This window comes from Heliangelus exortis, chromosome 1 (assembly GCF_036169615.1).
Source record: "Heliangelus exortis chromosome 1, bHelExo1.hap1, whole genome shotgun sequence".
Taxonomy (NCBI): Eukaryota; Metazoa; Chordata; class Aves; order Apodiformes; family Trochilidae; genus Heliangelus; species Heliangelus exortis.
The window spans coordinates 71,646,388-71,669,380 of NC_092422.1; the positions used below are offsets into that span (position 1 = coordinate 71,646,388).

The window sequence follows — 22,993 nt, forward strand, 5'->3', positions numbered from 1 at the left end:
CAAATGAGAGGGGAAGGAACTGAGAAAGCCAAGGGCTTGAATGGCAAAGTGTTCAGCACTTGCAGCTGTATTTGGAATTAAAGAACCAAGTTTAAAAAGACCTTTGATCCTAGAAGCAGAATGGTTTTGATTGAAAGGGACCTTAAAGATCATCTCGTTCCAACTCCCCTGCATGGGCAGGGACACCCTTCCACTAGATCACATTCCTTGAAGCCCCAACCTGGGCTTGAACAATTCCAGGGAGGGGGCATCCACAATCCCCTGCACAAACTGTGCTGGTATTTCACCACCTTCACACTAAAGAATTTCTTCCTAATGTCTAACCTAAATCTCACCTCTTTTAGCTTAAAACTATTAGCCCCTGTCCCATCCCTACATACCTGTGTAAAAAGCCCTACCACAGCTTTCCTGTAGGCCCCTTCAGGTATTGGAAGGCTGCCGTAAGTTCTCTCTGGAGCCTCCTGTTCTTCAGGCTGAACAGCTCTTTCTTCTCTCTCAGCCTGTCTTCATAGGAGAGATACTCCAGCACTCTGAGCATCTTTGTGGCCTTCCTCTGAACTTGCTCACCCAGCTCCTTTCTGTGTTGGGAGCCCCAGAAATGTATTTGTGTTTGGGATTGCCCCAGCCCAGATGCAGGACCTTGCACTTGGCCTTGTTAAACTTCATTGAGTTGGCATGGGCCCAACTCTCAAGCCTGTCAGGGTCCCTCTGGATGGCCTCCCTTCCCTCCAGTGTGTCAGACACACCACACATCTTGGTGTCATAAGTGAACTTGATGAGGCTGCACTCAATTCCACTGTCCATGTCTTCAACAAAGATGTTAACAGCACAGGTCCCAGTACTGACCCCTGAGGAACACCACTCATCACTGTTGTCCATTTCGACGTCAAGCTGTTGAGCACTAGTGTGACCATGCCTCCAATTCCTTATCCACTGAGTGATTTGTTATCAAATCCATATCTGTCCAATGCAGAGACCAGGATGTTGTGCAGGACAGTGTCAAATGCTTTGCCACAAGTCCAGGTAGATGATGTCAGTTACTCTTTCTTTGTCCACTGACATGAGCCCATCATAAAAGGCCACCAAGTTTTTCAGGCATGATTTGCCCTTGGTGAAGCCACATTGCTTGCCACCAACCACCTCCATGTTTTCCCTGTGCCTTAGCAGAGTCTCCATGATGCTGTCAGACACAGAGGTGAGACTGACTGCCTGTACTGATCACTGTCAGTCTAGCACTGCCAAGCCCACCACTAAACCATGTCCCTAAGCACCACAACTACTTGGCATTTAAGTACCTGCAGGGATGGTGACTCAGCCACTTCCCTGGGCAGCCTGTTCCAATGTTTGACAACCCTTTCAGTGAAGAAATTTTTCCTAATATCCAAACTAAACCTCCCCTGGCCATTTCCTCTTGTCTTATTGCTTGTTACGTGGGGAGAGGGACAAACACCCATCCTTCAGGTGGTTGTAGAGAGTGATAAGGTCTTCCCTCAGCCTTCTTTTCTCCAGGCTCCCCCTGTAGAACTTTCTACCCCAAAGCAGATCAACACTCCCACCCAACGCGGTGTCATCTGCAAACTTGCAGAGAGTACAGTCAATGCCCCTCTCTACATCACTGATAAAGATGTTAAAGAGTACAGGCCCCAACACTGAGCTCTTGGCAACACCATTTCCCACCATCTGGATTTAAATCCATTCACCACAGCTCTTTAGCCCTGGCCATGCAGCTGGTGTTTTACTCAGCAGTGGGTATACCCACCCAGGCTGTGAGCAGCCACTTTCTCTAAGAGAATGCTGTGGGAAATGGTGTCAAGGAGCTTTGCTGAAGTCGAGATGGACAACATCCACAGCTTTCTCCTCATCCACTAAGCAGGTATCAGAAGATCAAGTCAGTCAAGCAGGACTTGCCCTTTCATAAACCCATGCTGACTTGGCCTGGTAGCCTTGTTGTCCTTTACATGCTGTGTGATGGCACCAAGGTCTGACTGACAGGCCTGGAGTTTCCTGGATCCTCTTTCCAACCCTTTGTGTAGATGGGCATCACATCTGTCTGCAGTCAACTGAGACCTCCTCAATTAGCCAGGACTGCTCATAAGTGATGGAAGGTGGCAGGGTGAGACCTCCCACCATCTCCCTCAGTACCCTTGGGTGGATCCCATCCAGCCCCATAGACTTGTGTACATCTAAGTGGTGCATCAGATTGCAAGCAATTTCCCCTGGGATTATGGGGGCATCAATATACTCCCTGTCCTTGTTTTCCAGCTCAGGGGGCTGGGTACCCAGAAAACAATTTGTCTTACTACTAAAGACTGAGGCAAAAAAGGCATAAGTACTTCACTTTTTTCCTTATCCTTTGTCACTATATTTCCCCCTGCATCCAACAAAGGATAGAGATTCTCTTTACCCCTCCTTTTATTGCTAATGTACAGTTTAATAGTCTTTGATAGCAGTAGCTAGATTAAAAGGCTTTGGCCCTTCTGATTTTCTCCCTGCATAACCTCATGGCATCCTTGTAAGACTGATTTGAAATCAGTTCAAACTGTTCATACTTGCTAGTCTGGTTGATCAGGCTTCTGAGATTTGTTTTAAATTTTGAAAATGGATAACTCATAATGTGGTTTTTAACTTCATTGGGGTGGGAATTGCCCTATAATTTATCTTGTGCATGTTTTGCCACATGTTGTGAACATTTATGTAAAAATTCAGTGATGTCTATGGGGGCAAAGTAATTTTCCTTACTGTTGCTGTGTTCTTCAGCAGTGTGACACTTTGTTTTTCTTCCTTGGTTCTCAGATCATCAGCTCTACTTCTAGGTGGAGCTGTTAGGTATCTGTACAGATTCTATGTTCTCAGATATTTTCCTAGATGTTATGTGCCTTATGAAAACCACATTATTTTCTTGATAAGCTTGTTTACAATATGTTGGAGTTTCATTGCATGGCAGATTTTTTGGGCTGTGTGGCTAATGTTACTGATGGTATGATTAATAATATTGATTGCCCTCTCTGGAGAACCAATTTTGTAAGATGCCTGCCCAAAGCTCTGTTTGCAAGTATGATTACCTGTACACTGTTGAACAGAGCTTAGGATCACAGGTGCTTTTGACTACCAAATTTCCATCAAGATCTCTAGTTTTCTGAGGTTTCACCCATCCATTTTTTCCTATCTCCATGGCATTACTCTTTCTTTATAGTGTTTTTGAATGTGTCTTGAATGTGTACTGTAAACAATTATTGTATTAATTCTTGTATGAAGCCAGTTTTGAAAGCTTATTAATTTAAAGGTGGCTCTATGCAACCTTAGTAATTCTACCATTTGATACATTTTTTTTTTCTTCAGATTGAAGATGGGAGCAAAGCTGCAGCTGTGGACAAGTTGCTGGCAGGGGATGAAATTGTTGGTATCAATGATGTGGGCCTCTCCGGCTTCCGACAAGAAGCAATTTGTCTGGTGAAAGGTTCTCACAAGACACTGAAGCTTGTAGTAAAAAGGTAAGCTTGTGTCATTCAGCTGGCAGGTCAAATGTGTTCCAAGCTGTAAAGTACTGGGCAACTAAATTTGCCAGGACTTGGCAAGATAATGACTTCCATTCAGTGTTATTAATGTCCATGTTAGGTGGACACCTCCTCCTTGAACACAAACCCTTTATGGAAAAGGACATGGGCAGAGGTACCATAATGGTCAGAGCAAAAACTGAGGCAATATTCTCTCAATACTGTTGTGATGTGATGAGTCAGGACTCTTCTGTGTTTTCCCACTCGGTGAGAATATTTGAGGTCTCAAGCATTTCTTATGTGGTTTGGCTCAAGAGTACTTCCAGTTAGTTAGTAGTGAAGGGGGAAAACTGGAACAGTTTATCAAAACAGAACTCTTTTTAATTTGGAAACTTCTTATTTTGTCCTTTTGACTTGCCACATCTAAGTTCACACTTTTTTTATTAACTTGAATTAAAAACAATTTTCATAAAACAATTTTGAGAAAAGTGAGCAAATACTTGAACAGGTTAAATCTTGTAACTTCCAAAAAAATTTAAGCCAGGAAAAATGAACAACAGCATCTTTCTCATTTGTTTTCTACTTTCATCAGTTGGAGCTTTCTAGTGAACTACTTTTATCAGTTTATACCAACCAGTCTTTCATGTGAGAGTTTTGGGTATCTTTGTTAGAATAAAAAAATAGTGTTGTCACGACATAGAAAATGCTGAGAATTTAACAGATATAATTATCCAGTCTATAAATATAACCACTATTTGAGGCTAAATAAGGACTGTTGTTTGTTAAACAGTACTGATACAGAAGAGAGGTACAACAGCATTCTTTTCACCTTTGGCTTAAGAAGTTGTTTTTGACAGATGAAATTATGGGAACCTGATTCTCTTTCACAGGTGATAGTTTATGTCCTCGTGAATAGCTCCTTCTGAAAAGTGTCCCAAAATTTTTGTAGCAATAAAGCTAATAAATGCAGAATAAAGTGCATTCACAACTATTATAAATCCTGTTGGTGTTCAGCAGTTTCCACTTGCACTAACTGTTCCAGTAAAAGCACTTTTGTTAGCAGTGGTTTCATCAGCTGTTTTTGTCACAGAAAGGGAGAACTTCAGGGTTGAGAAATTTTATAGGCATTGAAGAATTTGCCAAAACAGCAAGTCTTAATTACTATGAAAAGCTTCAGACCAAGTGGAAAGATTCTGTCTTTCTTGGGGCTTTTCAGTTTTATGACAGTAACTTGCTCAGAATCTGAACTGTGATTATTGTTGGAAATGGCAGAAAGTTTCATGCAGAAATACTCTCATAAGAGACACAGCTGTGCCATTTGTGTAATTTACAAGTACTCCACTTCACACACATGTGATTTTGGAGAACTTTCATATGGCTAATCAAGCACTGATGTGCTGCTGGGAATTTGTGGCCATTCTCTGCAGGCAACAGAGCCCCATTGCTATGCATGCCTGCATGCAGTTTGGTTCTCATCCCTCCTCTTTTTCCTGACCTAGCACATGCTCAATGGGCAAAAGCAACATAGCTTTTCTAGCCAAAAGGCTGAAATAGTGGCCGTTGTTAAGGAAAACATTTTTGTCTTGAATTCACAAAGATTTCCATAGCTCCCAAAGGAGGCAAGAGCCTTTTTTTGGGTCATTGACAAGCCTGCATAATATTAGATAAAATTTCATAAAACCTACTGAATGAAATTAGCTAGGGGTTTTGTCTGTGTTTTTTCAACTTTGCTCTTTCTCTTGGAAAGTTGCCTTAGGACATCAGTCCTTTGACAGTCAGAAACCTTTTAACACCCAGTCTCATTTTGTTCTTGGCCAACTTGTTCTCATGCACTACTGTCTGTTGCTGAAATAGCTTTTCTTTTCCTGTTGGAAGTTCAAATGATGCAGGTTTTTATAAAAGCCTTGTTGCATGCTTTCTCCCAGAAGTTATGGTTTGAACAACAGTATTGTTTTGCTCTGTTTGCCCTAAATCTTAGGCTGAATTTTTATAAGTTCTTTAAACAGCCCTGTCTTGAAGCAAACCAGTTGTTCAGTCTTTGTATGAGCACTCCCGCAGGTCTGGATTGAATTGGATCAGGGAACTGATCTGACTGCAGAATTACTTCAGGAAGTAGGTTTTCATCTGGATAGGACCACCACTTTTCAGAGGCAGTCTGCACTTTAATTAATTACAGCAATCTTGAAATGGCTGCCTAAGCATTTTTAGACTATTTCAGTCTTCTTTAGATCCACCCTTGCTGTTCTCTGGGGAGACTGGGATAGTCTCTCAATTCCCTTTCATTGAATTATATATAAGATGAAGTATTGATCTGTAAGTCATCTTAGCATCTTTTTGCCTGCTTGTCCTGTGTTCCTGTCTAGCACTGTGATGCATGTATAGCATTGAATTAACATTTTATTCCCTGTGGCTGTTGATGTGATAATCTGAAACCCAAACTAAGACTAACAGTTTTAAGTTCAGCAGCTCCATCGTGAAGGTTAAAAGATTATTTGTTTGAATAATTTTTGTCCTTGCTATCTGTGAGAGCTTGGGATGCCAAGATCTAGATTTTGTGTCGATCTTTTTATCCCTAGGGTTGTTTGTGGTATCTGTTTCTAAACTGAACCAGAAGTGGAAAAGCAAACTTTTGTTAAAACTATAATGAAGTAGAAAAATAACTTAAAAATTTCTGGAAAGCAGAGAACTTTCTTCCTATTAGTGTCAGTAGAATTAATACAGGAAGCTCAGTGTTTATTTGTCACTGCTGAGAACTGTATGCATGTCAAATTCCTCCAGAAAAGTTACTCCTTTGTGCAGTAATGCCACATCCTGATTTTTTCTTGAACTGTTTCTGTACCTGGGAAGCATTAGGGCATGCAATTTTTGGTTTGGGAGGCTGATATACAGCCAAGACCAAGGGAAAAAGTTTGCCATAGTAATATGCTTCATTCTCAATAATTAACTCATGACTGTGACAAAAAGTTTCTCAAGGGCCTGGTGTTGTTCAGCGGTGGTAGCCAGGCAGGAGAAAGGGTCAGTGTGTTTCTGTAGCCCCACACTTCTCTTCTTATCAGGATGGCTGTTTTTAAATGTGTGCCAGATGGGATGCCCACCAGCCCCTGCTGCCATGTGAGTCTTGTGATGGAGAGGAGAAGGGGCCATGTGTCATGATGTGTGACAGAGCATCACCAGGTTGTGGCTTCTGTTTCTCTCCTTTGGTGAAAGAACCACCATGGCAGCTACCATGGCTCACAGGGGGACAGCAGGAACCAGATAAGCACCAGCATAAATTGATGTGCAAAGTATACAGCACCTTCAGGCCTGCTTCAAGAGCCCTTGGGGTGAATGTTCTGTGTTTCAAGGACTGCCTAGCAATCCCTGCAGGATCTCTCCATGAAGGTGTGTTTAATGCAGCAAAGTCACTCTGTTTGTGTGTGCTTAGTGGGGGTCCACAGCAGAAGCTGACCAGCATGGAGCTCCCCTACCTCTCAGACATGCCCCTGGCCTTCCTCCATGGGCAAACCTGTGGCTGGCAAGGCCTTTCCTGTGCTGCTCCTCCTCCTCCTTCAGCTTTGTGATCCTGTGCCAATAATGGGAGGAGAGGATGCAGCAAAAGGAGCGTGCACTGTCATCTTCAACAGATTACTCCTTGGAAGCGCCCTAAAGAGGACCATTTTCTCTGGCTGCCTGTGGGCAGAGTTATTTAACCAATGTGGGAACAGTGTCAGATTGACATTGCGTTCCCTTCACCCTTACACTAGCAATACCACCCAGGTGCTAAGATGTTTCTTGTGCCAGCTGTCTTATATGTAAATAATTACATTATTTAGATGTACATCTAAAACTCACTTCTGTTTCCTGATTTTCTGTCCACCTTGCCAGCTTCTTAGTTGCATTAAAACGATTTGATTCATGCTGTTGGTGACACACGAACACCTGAGGTGAACAGAACCTTCAGTTCCTTCAGATAGTGGTGTGTTGTCCCTCATTTCAAAGAGTTTGGATGTTTGTCTTGCACAACTATCAGGACTCTCTCAATACGTATGTTGTGACAGATGTGTTCTCATCTTGTGGTGACTTTCATAATTTACTTCTTAAAAAATCCACCCTTGAAAACTTGAATAACAGAAAGAAAAATACAATAGATGTTACAAGGTTTGTTGTTACTCTGTTTGTTTGATGTTTTAAATACTAGGAAGGGCATAAATATTTCCTCGTAGGAAAAATGTATCCTATGTAATTTGAAAATGCTTATTTAAAGGGCTACTTTTGACAACCATGTTCAGTTTTGTGAAGTAATTACCAATTTTGAGCAGTGTTGCTTTTTTGTGGAATGGAATATGCAACAGACTGTAACAACCTGTGAGTCATGACTGGGTTTTAGGGCTTTTTTTTTTTTTTTTCTTAAGTCTTGCAAGCACTTGTCAAAATGGTTAATTGTGAGCATGAGTAGTCCCATACAATTTAGTGAGATCACTCATAAGACTGAGGATGAAAAAGTATACAAGTGCTTAGAGGATTTCACTAGAACTTTCTACTAAGGTAGTGGATTTATTCTTAAAACTACTTTCCACTAGTGATTGTCAATATAAGTGGTGGAAACTGTAGCCCCTTTTGTGAGAGGGGGAAACAGATGAGCCTTCTAAGTTTTGGAGGTCTGAAGTTTTACTTATTTCACGTAGTACTTTCACACAAACAGCCAGAGGATTTCTTTTGTGTGTTTGATAATACTTTAGATCTCTGCAGACTCCTGACTGAAACAGAATTGTAGCCCCATCTATTAAAGACCAGGTAAATAATGTATTTTTGTCATGAATCTTTTTTTTTTTTTTTTTTTTTTGCATGTAGAAGGAATGCATTTGCCTGTGTTGTAAACATTTTTTGAATACTGAATTGTTTGGGGTTGCTTTTAAGCACTTTAAGAGTGTTGCATTTTTCAATCAGTACTCAAGGACTTTGGAGTGCACATCTACAACTTCAGGAGAGCACTAATCATACTTCTGTTTCAGTGTGTTGCAGTTCTCCTTCTAGTATTTTCTTTTAGGTTACATATTTCACCTCCTGAAGATTAAGTGACTGATGAGATTGAGAATTTGGACACTTTTTAAGTTTCAATGTTGAATATTCTACCACGTTCAGTGTAGAGATTTTATGCTCCAGTTGGTCAATACATGTAATACCTTCCAACTTGAAAAGATTATAAAAATGTTTTTAAATTATTTCTGAATTCAAGCCTTAACTCTAGCAGTATGAGCACTTAAAAGGGCAAGAATGCAAAGAGTGTTTCAGCTGTAGTTACTGAATAACTGAACAAATTTGCATCTTATCTCTCACACAAGAAACCCATTATTTTATGGTCCTTGCTGCTGCATCTGCATAACAGTGGCTCACCTGGCAAAACAAAGTCTAGCACAGAGGCACAGCCACCACACCACAGGGTTATATGACCCTCATGCTTTTAGTCCAGCTGAGGGCAGAGGAAGGACAGAGTTAAAAAAGCCAGAGTCTGGGGAAATTTCTGCTAGGTCACAAATGAAATCGGAGTCAGTCCTTTGGTCTGGCTCCTGGAGCAGCCTTGCTGGCAAGTGGGTAGCTGAACTATAGGATGGCATCTGGTGGGGAAGAAAGGGCCTCAGGGGATAGTAATGTCTCCAGGATCTGGTCTGGCATAGGGCATGTCAGAGCAAAATATCTTTCCCAAAGAAAACTTGCAGCGTTTTAGCTCATGGTGGCGTTCTTTATGGAGGCTCAATAATTTGCATCCTGTGGCTGTGGTCGTGTGGCCAGGAATGAGGTGAACTAAAGCTGGGCTGTCCCGAAATGCCCTGGGCCTGCAGAAACTCTTTTGTTCCTCACTCCTGCTTTTGGGTCACCTGGGAATGCACCACACCTGCACAGCAACACCAGCTGGCATTTGGAGTGTGGTTGCTGAGGAACCTGGGTTGGGTTGGGGGATCTATTGAACAGTAAGCTCGTGGTGTTGAGTGTTTGGGAGGCAAAACACATCCGTTGTTTCTGGACAAAGCAAGTTCCTTCTTGCTGAAGGCAGAATGTTGGGCCAGTGTAGGCAGCTGTGTGCCTCCCCCCTGGGCAAAGGTGGTGGTGGTGAGCATGTCCAAAGGCTGCTCTGCTTTTGCTCCTGCTCCTTTGCCTCAGTCAGAGTGAGACAGCTAAAATTCCATGAGTATTTTGATTTCTCTGCTGTTGCTAGCACTTGCCTTGTCAGAGGCTGTGTTCTTCTTCAGCTTTACTGCTGAATAAAGCCTTTTTTGTATTTATGTTAAAGGTATATTTCTTTAGCATCTTACTTACAAAGTGTGGTAACTTCCAAAATATTTGAAACTAAACCCTGCTGGAACCAGTCTTTGTAGATTTTTTTTTTTTTTTTTTTTTTAAATAAGTGAAGCATCATACATGCTTCCAGGTGATAAGTGCTCATTAGAAAAAATGCTCTACTATGGATTAAAGGAATTCTGATAAATCATGGCAAAAACTGAGGTAAGAGAATGACATCAGGAGTTGAATGCTGTCTATCTACCAAGTTGTAGTGGAATAGGCACAAAATAAGGATGAGGAAAAAGTATTTATGTGGCTTCTACAATGTACCCAAGATCAGCACTTTATCTCAGACACCCAGATGTGCCTGTCTAGTTCCCCAAGGCAGAGCAAAGAAAAACGGTTCCAAAATATGAAAGTTTTATCATGGTAGTCTATTGTGAATTTAGCAAGCAGGAAGATTGATGGTTTAATACCTTGTACAATTTAGTACCTCATTGTCAAAAGTGCCTGTCTTATTTGTAAATGAAATTGCTGTTCCATCCTGTACAGTTGGGCCGAGGTACAAGGAAAACTGGAGCAAACTGTGGTGGTGAAATCCTGTTTTGCCCAAGTTAATGACTGAACTCTTTAAGGGCACTAGGAGTTGATACTTGTTTTCAAGCCTTCAAGACTGAAGCAGAGAACTTTGTAGGTCTCTTTAGTTTATTTTTCTGTAAACTGCAACTGGGCTAGGAGAGGGATAGGAATGCAAAATGCAAATGAAGGGAAACGGGATAGGAAAGGAGCTGCTGTGCTGTTCTGTGCCAAGGTAATACTCCATCTACCACAGCTTCTTTTAAAAGAAGCACTGTTTACAGTTGTACAGTGTTCCTGTTTTCTCCATTTTCAGACACAGGGTGACTGACAGATTGGAGGTCAGACCAGCTGGCTACCCAGTGTGTGGGAGGAGAAAGCAAAGAGCAATACTGCAGACTCTGTAGGTCTTGCTAGGCTGGAGAGTGAGGCAAAAGGCTATTACTGTGTAGATCTTTAGCAGGTGAGAATAGGCTTTTAAGATAGGATATGTTCCTTTGCTAAAATTTAGGGAATTAGACAAATACGTGTATCATCAAACTTGTGACTAACTTACCTGTCAAAATACTGGTTTGATTTGCCATTTTAAGGTATCTGAATTATTAATAGGTTGCTTTTATTACTTCTTTCTTTCAGAGCACCTCCCTCCAGAAGTCCATAAGTTAAGCACATGGTTACATTTTTATATTTATTTTTGTCAAATCCTAGGTCAAGGGTTTTTTAGGAATACATTTTGGGGAGTTACTTCCTTTTATGATAAGATACTAGAAGCTTGAAAATGCATAAACAGGAACTCCTCCTGTTTTGCATGAAAAAAATGCTACAGTTCGATTTGCTGCCTCCAGGAAAATAGGTTGACTTTGGTGGTGGTAGTTTTTCAGTGTTTTTCTTATAAAGGTAAGAAAGAAGGAAATACAGGGTAATCAGATACTCTTGTGCATGGATACCTAAAACAGCAAAGCCACAAACACAGTTTTGATGTTTTAGCTCACTGCATTGAATTTTTATGAATTACAAATATTATTTAAAAAAATATAGGGATATCAGAAAACTACCTGTTAACTTCAGGTGTCTCAGTTGCAAAGAGTCATTTTAAAGGTGCCTAAAATCTAAATATTGCTGGATAATCTCCCTTTGAAAACAGAAAAAGGGAAATGAACGTGTCTCTACGTTCATGTTCAAAAGAGACACCTGGAATCTCTCTCCTGACTTCTGAAGATCATAGCTATAGCAATTAAATGTCTGAGGACTTCTTTTAAATATGCAAATAAGACTACCTGACCTCAACAGATGCATTTTAATTTTTTTCAGTTCTTAATGGCTTCAAGTCTGTAGTTACCCCTGTGGTTGAATCCTTTGCTTGCAGCGCTCTCTTGTGGCTATTATTTTAATTAAAAGACGTCTAAAGGATTTCAGAAATACATATGTAATGTAGAGATTTCTGCCTTAGAACATGCAAGGTTTCTTACAGATGTGTTCTTAAACTAAAGGTGTTTATTTTTCTGATGATATGTTTTAGTAGTGGTGGAAGGTCAGTCTAGACAAAAGTGTCCCAAACATGCTTCCCAGAAGATCTCAAGGGAGGGGATGCATATGGAGCGTTCACGTCTTTTGCTGGATTTCTTTGTATTTTGTCAAAAAGCAATAGGCCTGAGGAAGGATGGCCCAAAGCCTCAGTGAGGAGTGAAGTCTTCATGATAGCCAGAGTCAGGCAGAGGAAACACTGAGGCAGGCACCTTCAGCAACAGGCCTGAATGCAGGTGCTGCTTTTCCTGTGGTGCTGCTCTCAGTGATGGGTGGGTTACTCCCCACATCTTTGCTTTTTAAAGCAAATGAAAAAAAGGATCTGGGAAAACTTTCCCAGTGAAACTGTTATGTGTGTTCCTGGTTAAAGTTTTTCACCCTGAATTGTTGTTTTCTGATTTTGGAGATAAGAGGGATGGAGGGGGAGGTAAGTCTTGACTAGGTCTGTTTTTGAGTTGCAAAGCAGTGATTTTTTTTTTAGTAAGGAGGTAGAGCCTTCTGGAAGCTCAAATTGTGGCAGGTAGGGGTTTCCTTTGAACTATGAACCTACAGTTTCCTCTTGTATAAGCATGTCTGCATTAATAGCAAGTGTGTGAAGTTGGCTGGAGACTCTCTAGCCTTCTACACTGTAATGCAGCAGCAACTAGAGTCATGACCCGGGGTTATTTACTTGGTTGGACTGTCATGGAGAGAGGCAGGTTTAGACTTGAGATAAGGCCTTGAGTGAGAGGGGTCTTAGACCTCAAAATACTTGACTTTAAAGCCTCTGGTCTTTGATATGCTGAAATCTTTGTGCACAGCATTTGTCTGGTCACCCTCTTTGGATCCTATGTGTAAAATAAGCACAGTAATAATCCCAGTCCTTTCAGGGTTATTTTTGAAATTTCATCTAGTGTTTTATAAATGCTTTCATTGCAGTTATGTGACTGTTCATTTACTTATTTGCTGTTTTCCAGCAAATGTAGTGCCATGCTCAACAGTCATTATAGTGAAGGCAGTATAAGCTGTTTTCTCTTCTGGATGCAGCCTAGCAGGACAGCTCATTGGTATCTGATTGCACATTAGGACTGCAAAAAGCTTTTGAAAGAAAATTTTAAATCCTATTAGCCAACTATATTTTGAGGTTCAAGTTTTCCTTTTCTTTAAAATACTGCTTTGTAACTGGTTTTTTTCTTTTTTTTTTTTTTTTTTTTTTTTTTTTTTTAGTGCTGTACCAAAGTAATCCTGATAATTTTTCAGACTGCATCTCAATAGCACTAGCTCCATGCAAATGATTCTTCTGTTACATAGAGTGAAGATGGATTTGCAGTAAATTCAGGAGAAAGTTATTTTTGTCACTTTATTTTACTCCTCCACTTTGTCACATAAATCACCAAGTATATAATAGTATTTGTCAGCTGGACTTTTCATCCTCATTCACATAACAATAACTCTTTTTTGACTCTTTCAGAAACAATGTTAGAAAAGTGACCCATCAAATGAAAGTCTGTCTTTTTCTGGACTGAGTGTGCATGTGCACACATGCATGTATGTTAATATTGATAGGCAGGGGATCATACTAGGTTAGTTTTACTCAGATTACTTAAAAAAAAAAAAAAAAAAAAAAAAAAAAAAAAAGTTGTGATATTTACTTTTGCATCTGTGATATATAAAAGCTCTCACTGTTAAATAATATGCAGTCATTTATTGACAGAATATTGCAATATGGCTAAGAAAGTTTTAGCCACAGGCCAGCTAACTGTCAGCAAGCTCACACAGTGAAGCAATTGGACTTTTTTCTAATTGTGTAATTCTGCCATATGCTGTTTTAACTAGAGTTCTCATTAAAATCCAAGGATGCCTGTGTAAACAACCACTTCTTACCCTTTTGCCAACCTTCTCCTCCTACTACTTGAAGTGGGAGGATTTCTGTTAATCCCCCATACTTCCAGCATTTCCTTTGCAGTTCCAAGCATATCCTCCTTTGACCTTTGGAAGGGTTTTCATTTTCCATGTGCAGGGTGTGGGTCTGTCAGTTGTGTAGCATGCTGCACTGCAGTCACCTTCTCCTGGCAATCAGCTGCTGTCTTAGAGCACACAGCTGATAAAAATGTGTATTTGTGTGTTTAGTGTGGTGGGTCAGTGAGCCTAGAGGAAACCTGGCTTCAGTATAGATGCCATTATATAAGAAGAAAATTTCTTTTTCTCATTCTCCTGGGGTGAACCTTAAGGATACAGAAGAACTCATGTTTTTTTATTTTTCACTCAGATAAACTCTGTGCAGCCTGTTACTGTATACTTTACATCCCTGGGTATGATGGTGGTCAGCAAGCATAGCAAGCTTACATCTGCAAATCTGGCTAGTGGCAGGGGATTAATGGTGTGACTACGGGATAAATCTTATTTTTCAGAAGATTATTAAAATAAACAGTCCTTTGAAAGAATTCCCCAGAATTTGTAACATCGGTCTCCCTGGGAGATGTAAGGATGCTCCTGCCACTTTTCTCCATAGATGATGATTTCCAATACCTTTGTGAGTACCAAGGTTATTTATTTCTAGGGATATGACAGGCTGCCTCTCTTTTGAGGGAAATGCTGTTCCCTGAGAAGACTGGTTCATTTTAATGTGTAGGAACATCTGTAACTCTCAAATGCTATTGACAGCCCATGAGATCTTTAAGAGGCCCAGGTTGTTCTGGAGAATCTCTTTTAGCTTTGCTTCTTGAGTTAGATTTTTTATCTCATAGTAACTTTACAGTTTAGTTCCCCAGGCTGAGCTGTTCACCCATGTATTTGTTTAAGAAGTTTTCAAAAGGAAAGAACAGAACAGCTGAAAGAACAGTTTCAGTAACATAGTCTCCATGTATTTTCCATGTGCTCTGTCAAAACACCACTTCAAATTAAAAAATACCCCCCCCCCTCCCTCCTCCTCCAGAAACAATCCTCTGGTTTATTTTTTCTTTTTTTGGATGGGGGGCTTTGCTAAGCTTTTCCCTGCTGAGCTCCTCGGGCGGTGTTCACCGGAGTCTGGCAGTGGAGTTACTAATCAAAACTGCTGCTGCCTCTTAGCAGGGAGCAGTAACAAGGAACAAGGCTCCTTTGTGACTCTAATTATATCCCCTAAGCTGGCACAGCACCGAGGATTAGAGCAGGAGGAGGACGGAAGGGTCGCGGGAGGCTCGTGGGGTCCCGTGCTCTGCTGCGCCAGCATCGCCTCCTTCTTACACAGACACAGCCCAGGTGGGTGCTGCCCTCTCCCCTCTGCCTGCTGATTCCCCACTGCTTTTCTACCAGCCCAGTCCTATTGCCTGGCATGGGTGGTTGCTCACTCCCTGGGAGCCATGCCTCGTCCCTGAGGAGGGGGTCTGTAGAGGAGGTGCTGCCCTGCATGGTGCCTGGGGGATAGGTCCTTAGAGCTTCACTCGGGAGAGAGGTTCCTGCCAGGCTGGCCAGGGCTCCCCTACCCCAGCAGCTCCTCAGCCCTACAGCCCTCACGGGGATAAGCAAGTGTTCAGGATGCTTTTTTACTAACTAGTCCATAGCATAAGTGTGTGTGTGTGTGTGTGTCTGTCTGTCTGTGTGTGGGAGCCAGGCAGGGTTGTCTCACATGCATCCGATTTAAAATTGCATAACTGAATTGTTGAAGTGGGGTCAGCAGGTATAGAGAGGAGGTGACTTTGAGAAGAGTATTTTGTGGTCTACTTGCCAATTTGCCTGCCTTTTCTCACAAGGACCTGGCTTCATCATGCTCTGTGTTGCTGAGGAAAACCACTCATCTCCCAGCAAGCCTGGGCACTGTGGTGGTTTGCTACTTTCTAAGAAGTCTGCATCTAATTTGTTGAGGGTTTTGTTTGTTTGTTTCTTGTTGTTGGTTTTTTGGGTTGTGTTTTTTTTGGTTTTTTTTTGACTGGTCTTTTTCATCCCAGTGTCTATCATCAAGACAAATGGAGTAGCAGAGTTAGTCTGTTAGTGAAACTTAAAGTGTCAAGGCCTGAGAGTTTTTCAGTCATGAGCATTTATTGGTGTGAAAACAAAATTGAATGGAAAAAGTTTCACAGGCAGTGAGCAGTTTGCCAGCACACACAGAGGTGATGCAAGGGGATTTTTATGGAACAGTGCAAAGAGAAAATGAGTATGCTGATAAATGTGAGACCAAAATTGTTTGTTCTTCCCTGTCAGTCTAAAGAAGAGGGGTTATGGGATTTCTTTTGGGGAAGGAGAGGTGTACAAAGTAGTGAGCAAAGCTGGAGAAGAAAATGTAATCTTTTAAATACGCTTCTCTTACGCAGTTTTGGGAAGGAGGGATTTAAGTGATCTACTTGGCAGAGTGAATTTTTTTTCTCTCTGCCAGTCCAGGCACTGCTTCCTGTTCTTCAAGAACATATGCTGTGAAGGTGGAGTGCCAGAGCAGTGTAGGCTCAGGGTGTGCTTCTGTCTCTATCTGCTTAGTGGTGACCAGACAGTGCAGCCAGTTCCATTAGAGAAATCCTTAATCTATTGAGGCTAATGGAACTTCCCTCCAGTGGGAGCTGCTGAGATAGGGACTGCCCATTGTATTTGTGGGCCAGGATCTCAGAAGAGGTTATGGTCAACGTCTGCAGGTTACTCTTGGTTTATAATAAAGCATAATAATACATAGCAGAGTGTTGGCATGTAAAGCACATCACACGTTTCTGCTGACCTCACTGAACTTCAAGTAAAGCTGTAAAATATTGGACTTTCATTAATCACTTGGAGCACATATGTAGTATTCAATGTGTCTCTTTCAGTGGTCAACTTTTATATACGAAAGACATCTTTTCTGTTTTTTTAGCCTGTTCAGATTTCCCTGAGGGAGCTTTCTAATGCCAGCATTACAACCCAATTTTGTTTTCTAGCTCAAGAAGACTAAATCTGGTATATATAATGCAAATAGCTGAGTATTCTGTGTTAGAGCCACATTCACACCTCTGGGTTTAAAAATAGTGATTCACAACTTGCATGTGAATGTAGTTCTGTTGCTTATTGTAAGATTGTCCATACATCAGAGACTGCATCAGGATCCATACCTTGTTTTTTGCGGGAAGAGTGCATGGATGAATGAAATTGTTAAACAATTCAGTCATTTCAGAGGGATGCTCATAGCCTCTGCTGCTTTTGAACACCCAAGCTTTAGCAGCAGGAGTAACTATTTATGAATATTAGCTAGAATTTTTTTTTTCTTTGTTTCCTCATACATTGTAACTGGTCTGTCCTTGGAAAATCATTCAAGTAGTTTCCGATTTGATGTCTTCCTATCCAAGCACATGCTTCAACGTGTTGCTTTTTAGTTTTTTTTTTGCCAGATTGACTGTCTGTAAAACTTATTCTTGATGATAATTAGGGTGACTAAAGATTGAGATCTGAAGGGGTGGTGTGAGGTGGGCTGGAAGTGGAATAATCTACTGAAGATTAGTGGTGTAATTGCTGTGGAGTGATTCTGTTTTCAATCTTGCTCAGAAAATAGCTCTTATTTTGCTGTGAAGTGACTGAACCCAGCTTTCAAGTCTAATGATGGTAAATTGGGTGCATATCTTGGCACGTTCAGTTTCTGCAAAATAAACCTCAAAGGCTGCAAGAACCTTATCCACTTAGCAAAATCAGCTCTGCTCTGGGAATTCCAGAAATCAGAGTTGTCAGGTCACTCTTAAACTTCCAGCTTGAAGTGGTTTTATGTGTTTTATGACTGCCATACATCTGCTCTGTACATGTTCTTACAGTATCTACATGAAGACAGACAGAATTGTTGCAGTTAATAGGTTAAGTGCGGTTTCATTTTTTGATCAGCAAGTTTACTGAAGACTGGAGTGTGTTTGCTCTGGCTGGAGTAGAACGGGTTCCTCACCTGGGTGAGCTGCTGATCCACAGGGGTGGCACAAAGGATGACAACTTGTGTGTGCCCATTGCTGTTTCTCTGGGGCTGTGTGAGGTGGCTGTCCTGAGGACATCTTTGACAGAGGTGTTGCCAGTTTGATGTCCTTGCATTCATTACATTCCTTTTTTTTTTTTTTGAACTCCCAGTTTTTCTGCATTTCTGGAAGGGTCTTGCATTGGGAGGAGTAAATAAATTTAAGCCCTCTGTTTTCAGGATTCAGACGTATTACCCCCTTCTGTTTCTGTGTGTGTGATGGAAGAAGGAAGGTTTGGGCTGAGACAAGTCTGGTATCCTCTAGGTGTACAGCACTGTGTGCACAGAGGCACCATTCTCCAGGCCTGGCTGCTAGTACCTTTGCAATAGGAAGCAGATTATCACTGTCTCTGGGTTACTCAGTTAAGAGGTGATGAGAGGTGATACAGGAGAATAGAGGTTGTTCTTACCCATTTGTGCTTCTGTGGCCATCAGCTGAATCTTAGTCTTGCTTTACCACTGTGTAATAAGGATCAGTTCTGTACTGAAGCAGGGAGAGTTGAAGTTGGGGTCCAGCTCTGTTTCTGACAGAGGATAGTGGCAGGAGATGAAGCAGGATGTAGAGCTAGCCCCAGCAGAGGGACCAGCTTCTTTTTACTCATTTTGTATCATTGCAGCCCCCATCTCCACTCCAGAGATGGAGCGTGGTTGCCTTGCCTTTCTCAGTATAAGGCACAGATAGTGAGCCCCACAGGCTGGTAGGAGCTCCCATTGACAGCAGTAGCATTATACCTGCCTGTGCAGATCTCCTCTGCTTCAGTGAAGGCTCTCTACACACAATGTTGAAGAAACTGGGCCTGGATTAATATGGGTGTAGTAGAGGAGTTCATGCTCCAAGAAGTTGTGGGAGAACATCTGCCCTTTGCCAGTGCAGAACTTGTAGATTGATGCCAAATTGTTTCAAATTGTACTGCTTCTTGTTATAATGCTGTTTCAACTGCAGTCATCACTTGGAGATTAAGAAGGGGATATAGCTTGGAATTGAACAATTAGCTTCTCTACCTGAAACTTGAACTGCCCTTGGGAGGTAAGGAGTGAGAAGTTACCTCAGAAGGTGATTGTGCAACTTTAACCACCTTGTGCCTCAGGCTTCCAACAGGTTAAGGCAACTGAGATTTCATGCCCAAATTATGAACTCTGTAATGTGCCAAAACTCTAATGTCTGTTTTAATCTGAAAATAGTTATTATGACAATAAAAACCCTTTTCTGAAAACAGTGTCATATCACAGAGTGATTTACAGTTGCATAGCTATCTCCAAATGTCACATTCAGTGGAAGCACTATATATTTTTACGTATGCTTGTGTATGTAGTCCCGAAAGGGCTCCTCCAGAAGAGGGTTTTCATTTTGCCTTTTTTTCTCCCTTTAATTTTTAATGCAGCAGTTTTTCATTTCAAATCTCTGTCCTTCTGGGATCAAGATGTCTTCAAGGGAAAGTTTCTGCACTAAAAAGCTTATTCCATTTTTTATTATGTGGAAAATATTGCATTTTTTTTTCTACAGTACTGCACTCCTCTTTTGTCTTGGTTATGGTTAAGCTGGAATATGGGTCCTGCATGCTGTGTGATGTTACTAGTATTTATTTGGAAGATCACTTGCAAATCCCAAATCTTACGAGAACAGACTGGGAAGCAATATCTGAATACTTTAAAAATGCAATCTCTTAAATAGATGAGCTAAGAGACTTCATGTATGTCTGTTGAGTTGCTTCTACTTCTTGTTTTAATGTTATTTTTCTGACTAAAAAGGACTATGTCATTGATAATTGAGACCTGCAGTGTTGTCATAAATATTTCATTAAATATCATTCCTGCAATGCATCTGCTTTAGCCAGTTTGGTTTCGTGTATATTTTAACCACATAATGTATTGTTGAGGCTGCAACATCCTCTGCATTTTTATGCCACCCAGGGATTCGGAATTGGGTGGACTGCTACTTAGACCAAGTTTGTTCATTGCTTCATAGTTATTTGGTTAACAGCTTTCCTTATTTAAGACACTTTCTTTTTTTCAACTATAACGTGTTTTCAATGCAATTTATCCAGAAAGAACAGTAGTTTACTACTTGGTAAATTAGAGAGATTAACAAAGCTGATCAGCTTTCATCTGTTTTTTTCTGCTGATCAAAATGTTTAAGCTTTGAAAAGAGCTGAGTGTGCTAGGGCAGTCGTAGATCTGTCATAGTATGAGAAGGCTGCTAATTACTTTTTTTGCAAGAAAATTTTCTTCCTTATATATACACCAGGGTTCATTGTTGCTTCAGACTACCACTGGCTGTTTCTCCCAGTGGTTCATCTTCTGCAGTTTGTGTCTCTGTGCTTGTTCCATGCAGTCGTGGATGTCTGTGTTTGTTTGCCTGTGGCTAATCCAGCTGTCACCAGACAAGGGGATGCAGGCAGCAGGGCTCAGATGTTTGAGGTCAGAGAAGAGTTTCTTCATATACTGGGGTGATTAGTTTTCATCATTGGTTCAGCCCATTCCAGTGCAGTATGTCACAGGGGATTTTCCAAAAAGAATAGAAGCAAATACACAAGGAGAGTTGGTTCTGATAAAGAGGTGGAGTGTGTGCTGCTGTTAATGAGAGGAACAGAGTTGTGAAACAAAAACTCTGGCATGTCTTGAGTGCTGCCAGTAGTAATTTGAATTTGTATATGTCAGACCTCCTTTGTTTGTTTTGGAAAACAGTGCACAGTTGGCAAGATAACAGTAAGGCTGCTGTTGATGGTTTCTGATATTAAGAGCTTTACCTTTAAATTCACTTTCCTGGGCTACTGAGCTGGCATACTATTTTTTTTTCAATCCTGTATAAGAAGCATTTGATCAATTCTGATTTGAAAATACTTCCATTTAATCTTCACCAGATACCTAATAAAAAACCTTGAACAATTTTTCATTCAAACTAAATTTCCATTCAAGTGTTTTTTTATATTCAGTTAGTAAGTGTGGAAGAGAAGAGATGGACTATGTTCTTTTTATAAAGCTTGCTATAGATCTGCTCTCCTGGCTAGGCAGTGTGAATGGTGTATAGACTGTACTTAAATTGCCTCAGAACAGTGGGAAGTTGGGCCATCCAAGGCTGAATCTGAGTGCAAGACAGTAGGACAACCTTAGGAGAAAGGAACGAAGCAGTTCAGGCTGTGATGCTCTAGGAAGAAGCAGGGAGATGAATTAAGAAGTGGACTGTGGGTCAGGTTTTAGCAGGGCTTCAGTATATTGGAAAGACCAAAAACCAGCAGCTGAAGTGCAAAACCATCAACCTGGACAGAGAAGTTGTGGTCATGTTTCAAGTTTTGAAAAGCCTAAAAAGTGACTTTGCATGGATACATACATATACACAGACATATAGATCTATACATATACATATATAAATAGATATATATGTGTATGTGTGTGTATATATAGCTTTTTAAAATAATTCTTACTGGTTTTGAATGACATTGAAGGTTTACCTCAAAATATCTTGTGGGAGATTTTAACTGGGGCGTGTCTATGTGTGTGTATGTGTGTATTCTTTAGTATGCGATTGCTGTATGAAATTTTCCAGGGGGCTTTCTCTGGTTTTCTTCCTTATATTCTTTTGCACATACATACCACTCCACCCCCCTTCTTTTTTCCATTTTCAAAGAAAATTGCAAAATGTTCAGCACCTATAGCTGTATCAGAACCAAGTTGAAAAAGACATTTAATGATAGAATGGTTTGGGTTGGAAGGGACCTTAAAGATCATGTAGATCCAACCCTCCTGTCATGGACAGAGACACTTCCCACCAGACCAGGTTGCTCACAGCCCCATCCAACCTGACCTTGAACACTGCCAGGGAGGAGGCAGCCAGAACTGCTCTGGGCAACCTGTGCCAGTGTCTCACCACACTCATAGTGAAGAATTTGTTCCTGATGTCTGACCTGGATCTATCCTCTTCCAGTTTAATGCCATTACCCCTTCTCCTGTGGCTTCATGCTTACAAAGCATGTGGCTTCATGCTTACAAAAAGCCCTTCCTCAGCTTTTCTGTATGTCCCTGTCAGGTAGTGGGAGGCCACATCTCCCTGGAGCCTTCTGTTCTCCAGGCTGAACAACCCCAACTTCTTTAGCTTATCTTCATAGGAGAGGTTGTTCCAGCCCTCCGATCCTTATCCTGGCCCTCTTCTGGACCTGCTCTATTATAAAATCATAGAATCAGATGGGTTGGAAAGTACCTCTGAGATCACCAAGTCCAACCCTTGACCCGCTACCCCCGTGGTTACCAGACCATGGTGCGGGAGCGGCAAAGAAAACGCGTGCAACCAATATGGTTGATAAACGAACTTCTGGTTTATTGCGCAGCAACTTTTGCTTATATAGTACTTCCGTGACCACACCCCAGCCACCAACATAACTTTTTATTGGACACCCGGTGTGTTTACCTGTAGCACAGCGAATCCCTGGTGCAGGTAGCACCGGAGTATGGGCCGATCTAATTGGCCTCCCAAACATGGGGTTGGGCATAGCAAAGGGGTCGTACCTCCTACCTCTTCGAGAATATTCAGGAATATTCTCCAACGTTCTCCAAACCTCTCTAACATTCCCCAACACCATGGTAACACATCAGTCTCTTAAAAACCTCCAGGGAGAATCCACAACCTCCCTGGGCAGCCCATTCCAATGCCTGATCACCCTCTCTGTAAATAATTTTTTCCTAATATCTAACCCGAGCCTTCCCTGGCAAAGCTTAAGCCCATGCCCTCTTGTCTTACTAAGAGCTGTCTGGGAAAAGAGACCGACCCCCCCCTGGCTACCCCCTCCTTTCAGGGAGTTGTAGAGAGTGATGAGGTCTCTCCTGAGCCTCCTCTTCTCCAGGCTGAACACCCCCAGCTCCCTCAGCCTTTCCTCACAGGACTTGTGCTGGATCCCTTCACAGCCTCCTTGCTCTTCTCTGGACCTGCTCCAGTACCTCAGTCTCCTTCCTGAACTGAGGGGCCCAGAACTGGACACAGTACTGGAGGTACTGATAGAGGCCAGGATGCCATTGGCCTTGGCCACCTGGGCACACTGCTGGCTCATGTTCAGCTTCCTGTCAGTCCAGATTCCCAGGTCCCTTTCTGCCTGGCTGCTCTCCAGCCACTCTGTGCCCAAGGGGACTCTTATGTCCCGGGAAAGGATTAATTAACAGGAGGAGCGCTAATCAGCAGCAGCAGCAGTTCAGCGAACCGCAGGGAGCTTCAGAGCCAGGGGTGGCCACCAGGGGGCGGGCTCGGGCT

The 22,993-nt window shown here is 41.7% G+C and overlaps 1 protein-coding gene across 1 annotated transcript in view; it reads left to right on the forward strand.

Annotated features, from left to right (window-relative positions):
• The window catches only part of SHROOM2 (shroom family member 2), a 126,151-nt gene that overhangs the window by 50,791 nt on the left and 52,367 nt on the right, over positions 1 to 22,993 (forward strand). Inside the window, exon 2 of the mRNA XM_071747800.1 lies at positions 3,340 to 3,491. Within this exon, the coding sequence (XP_071603901.1) occupies positions 3,340 to 3,491 (152 nt within the window). The remainder of the gene's footprint in view (positions 1 to 3,339; positions 3,492 to 22,993) is intronic.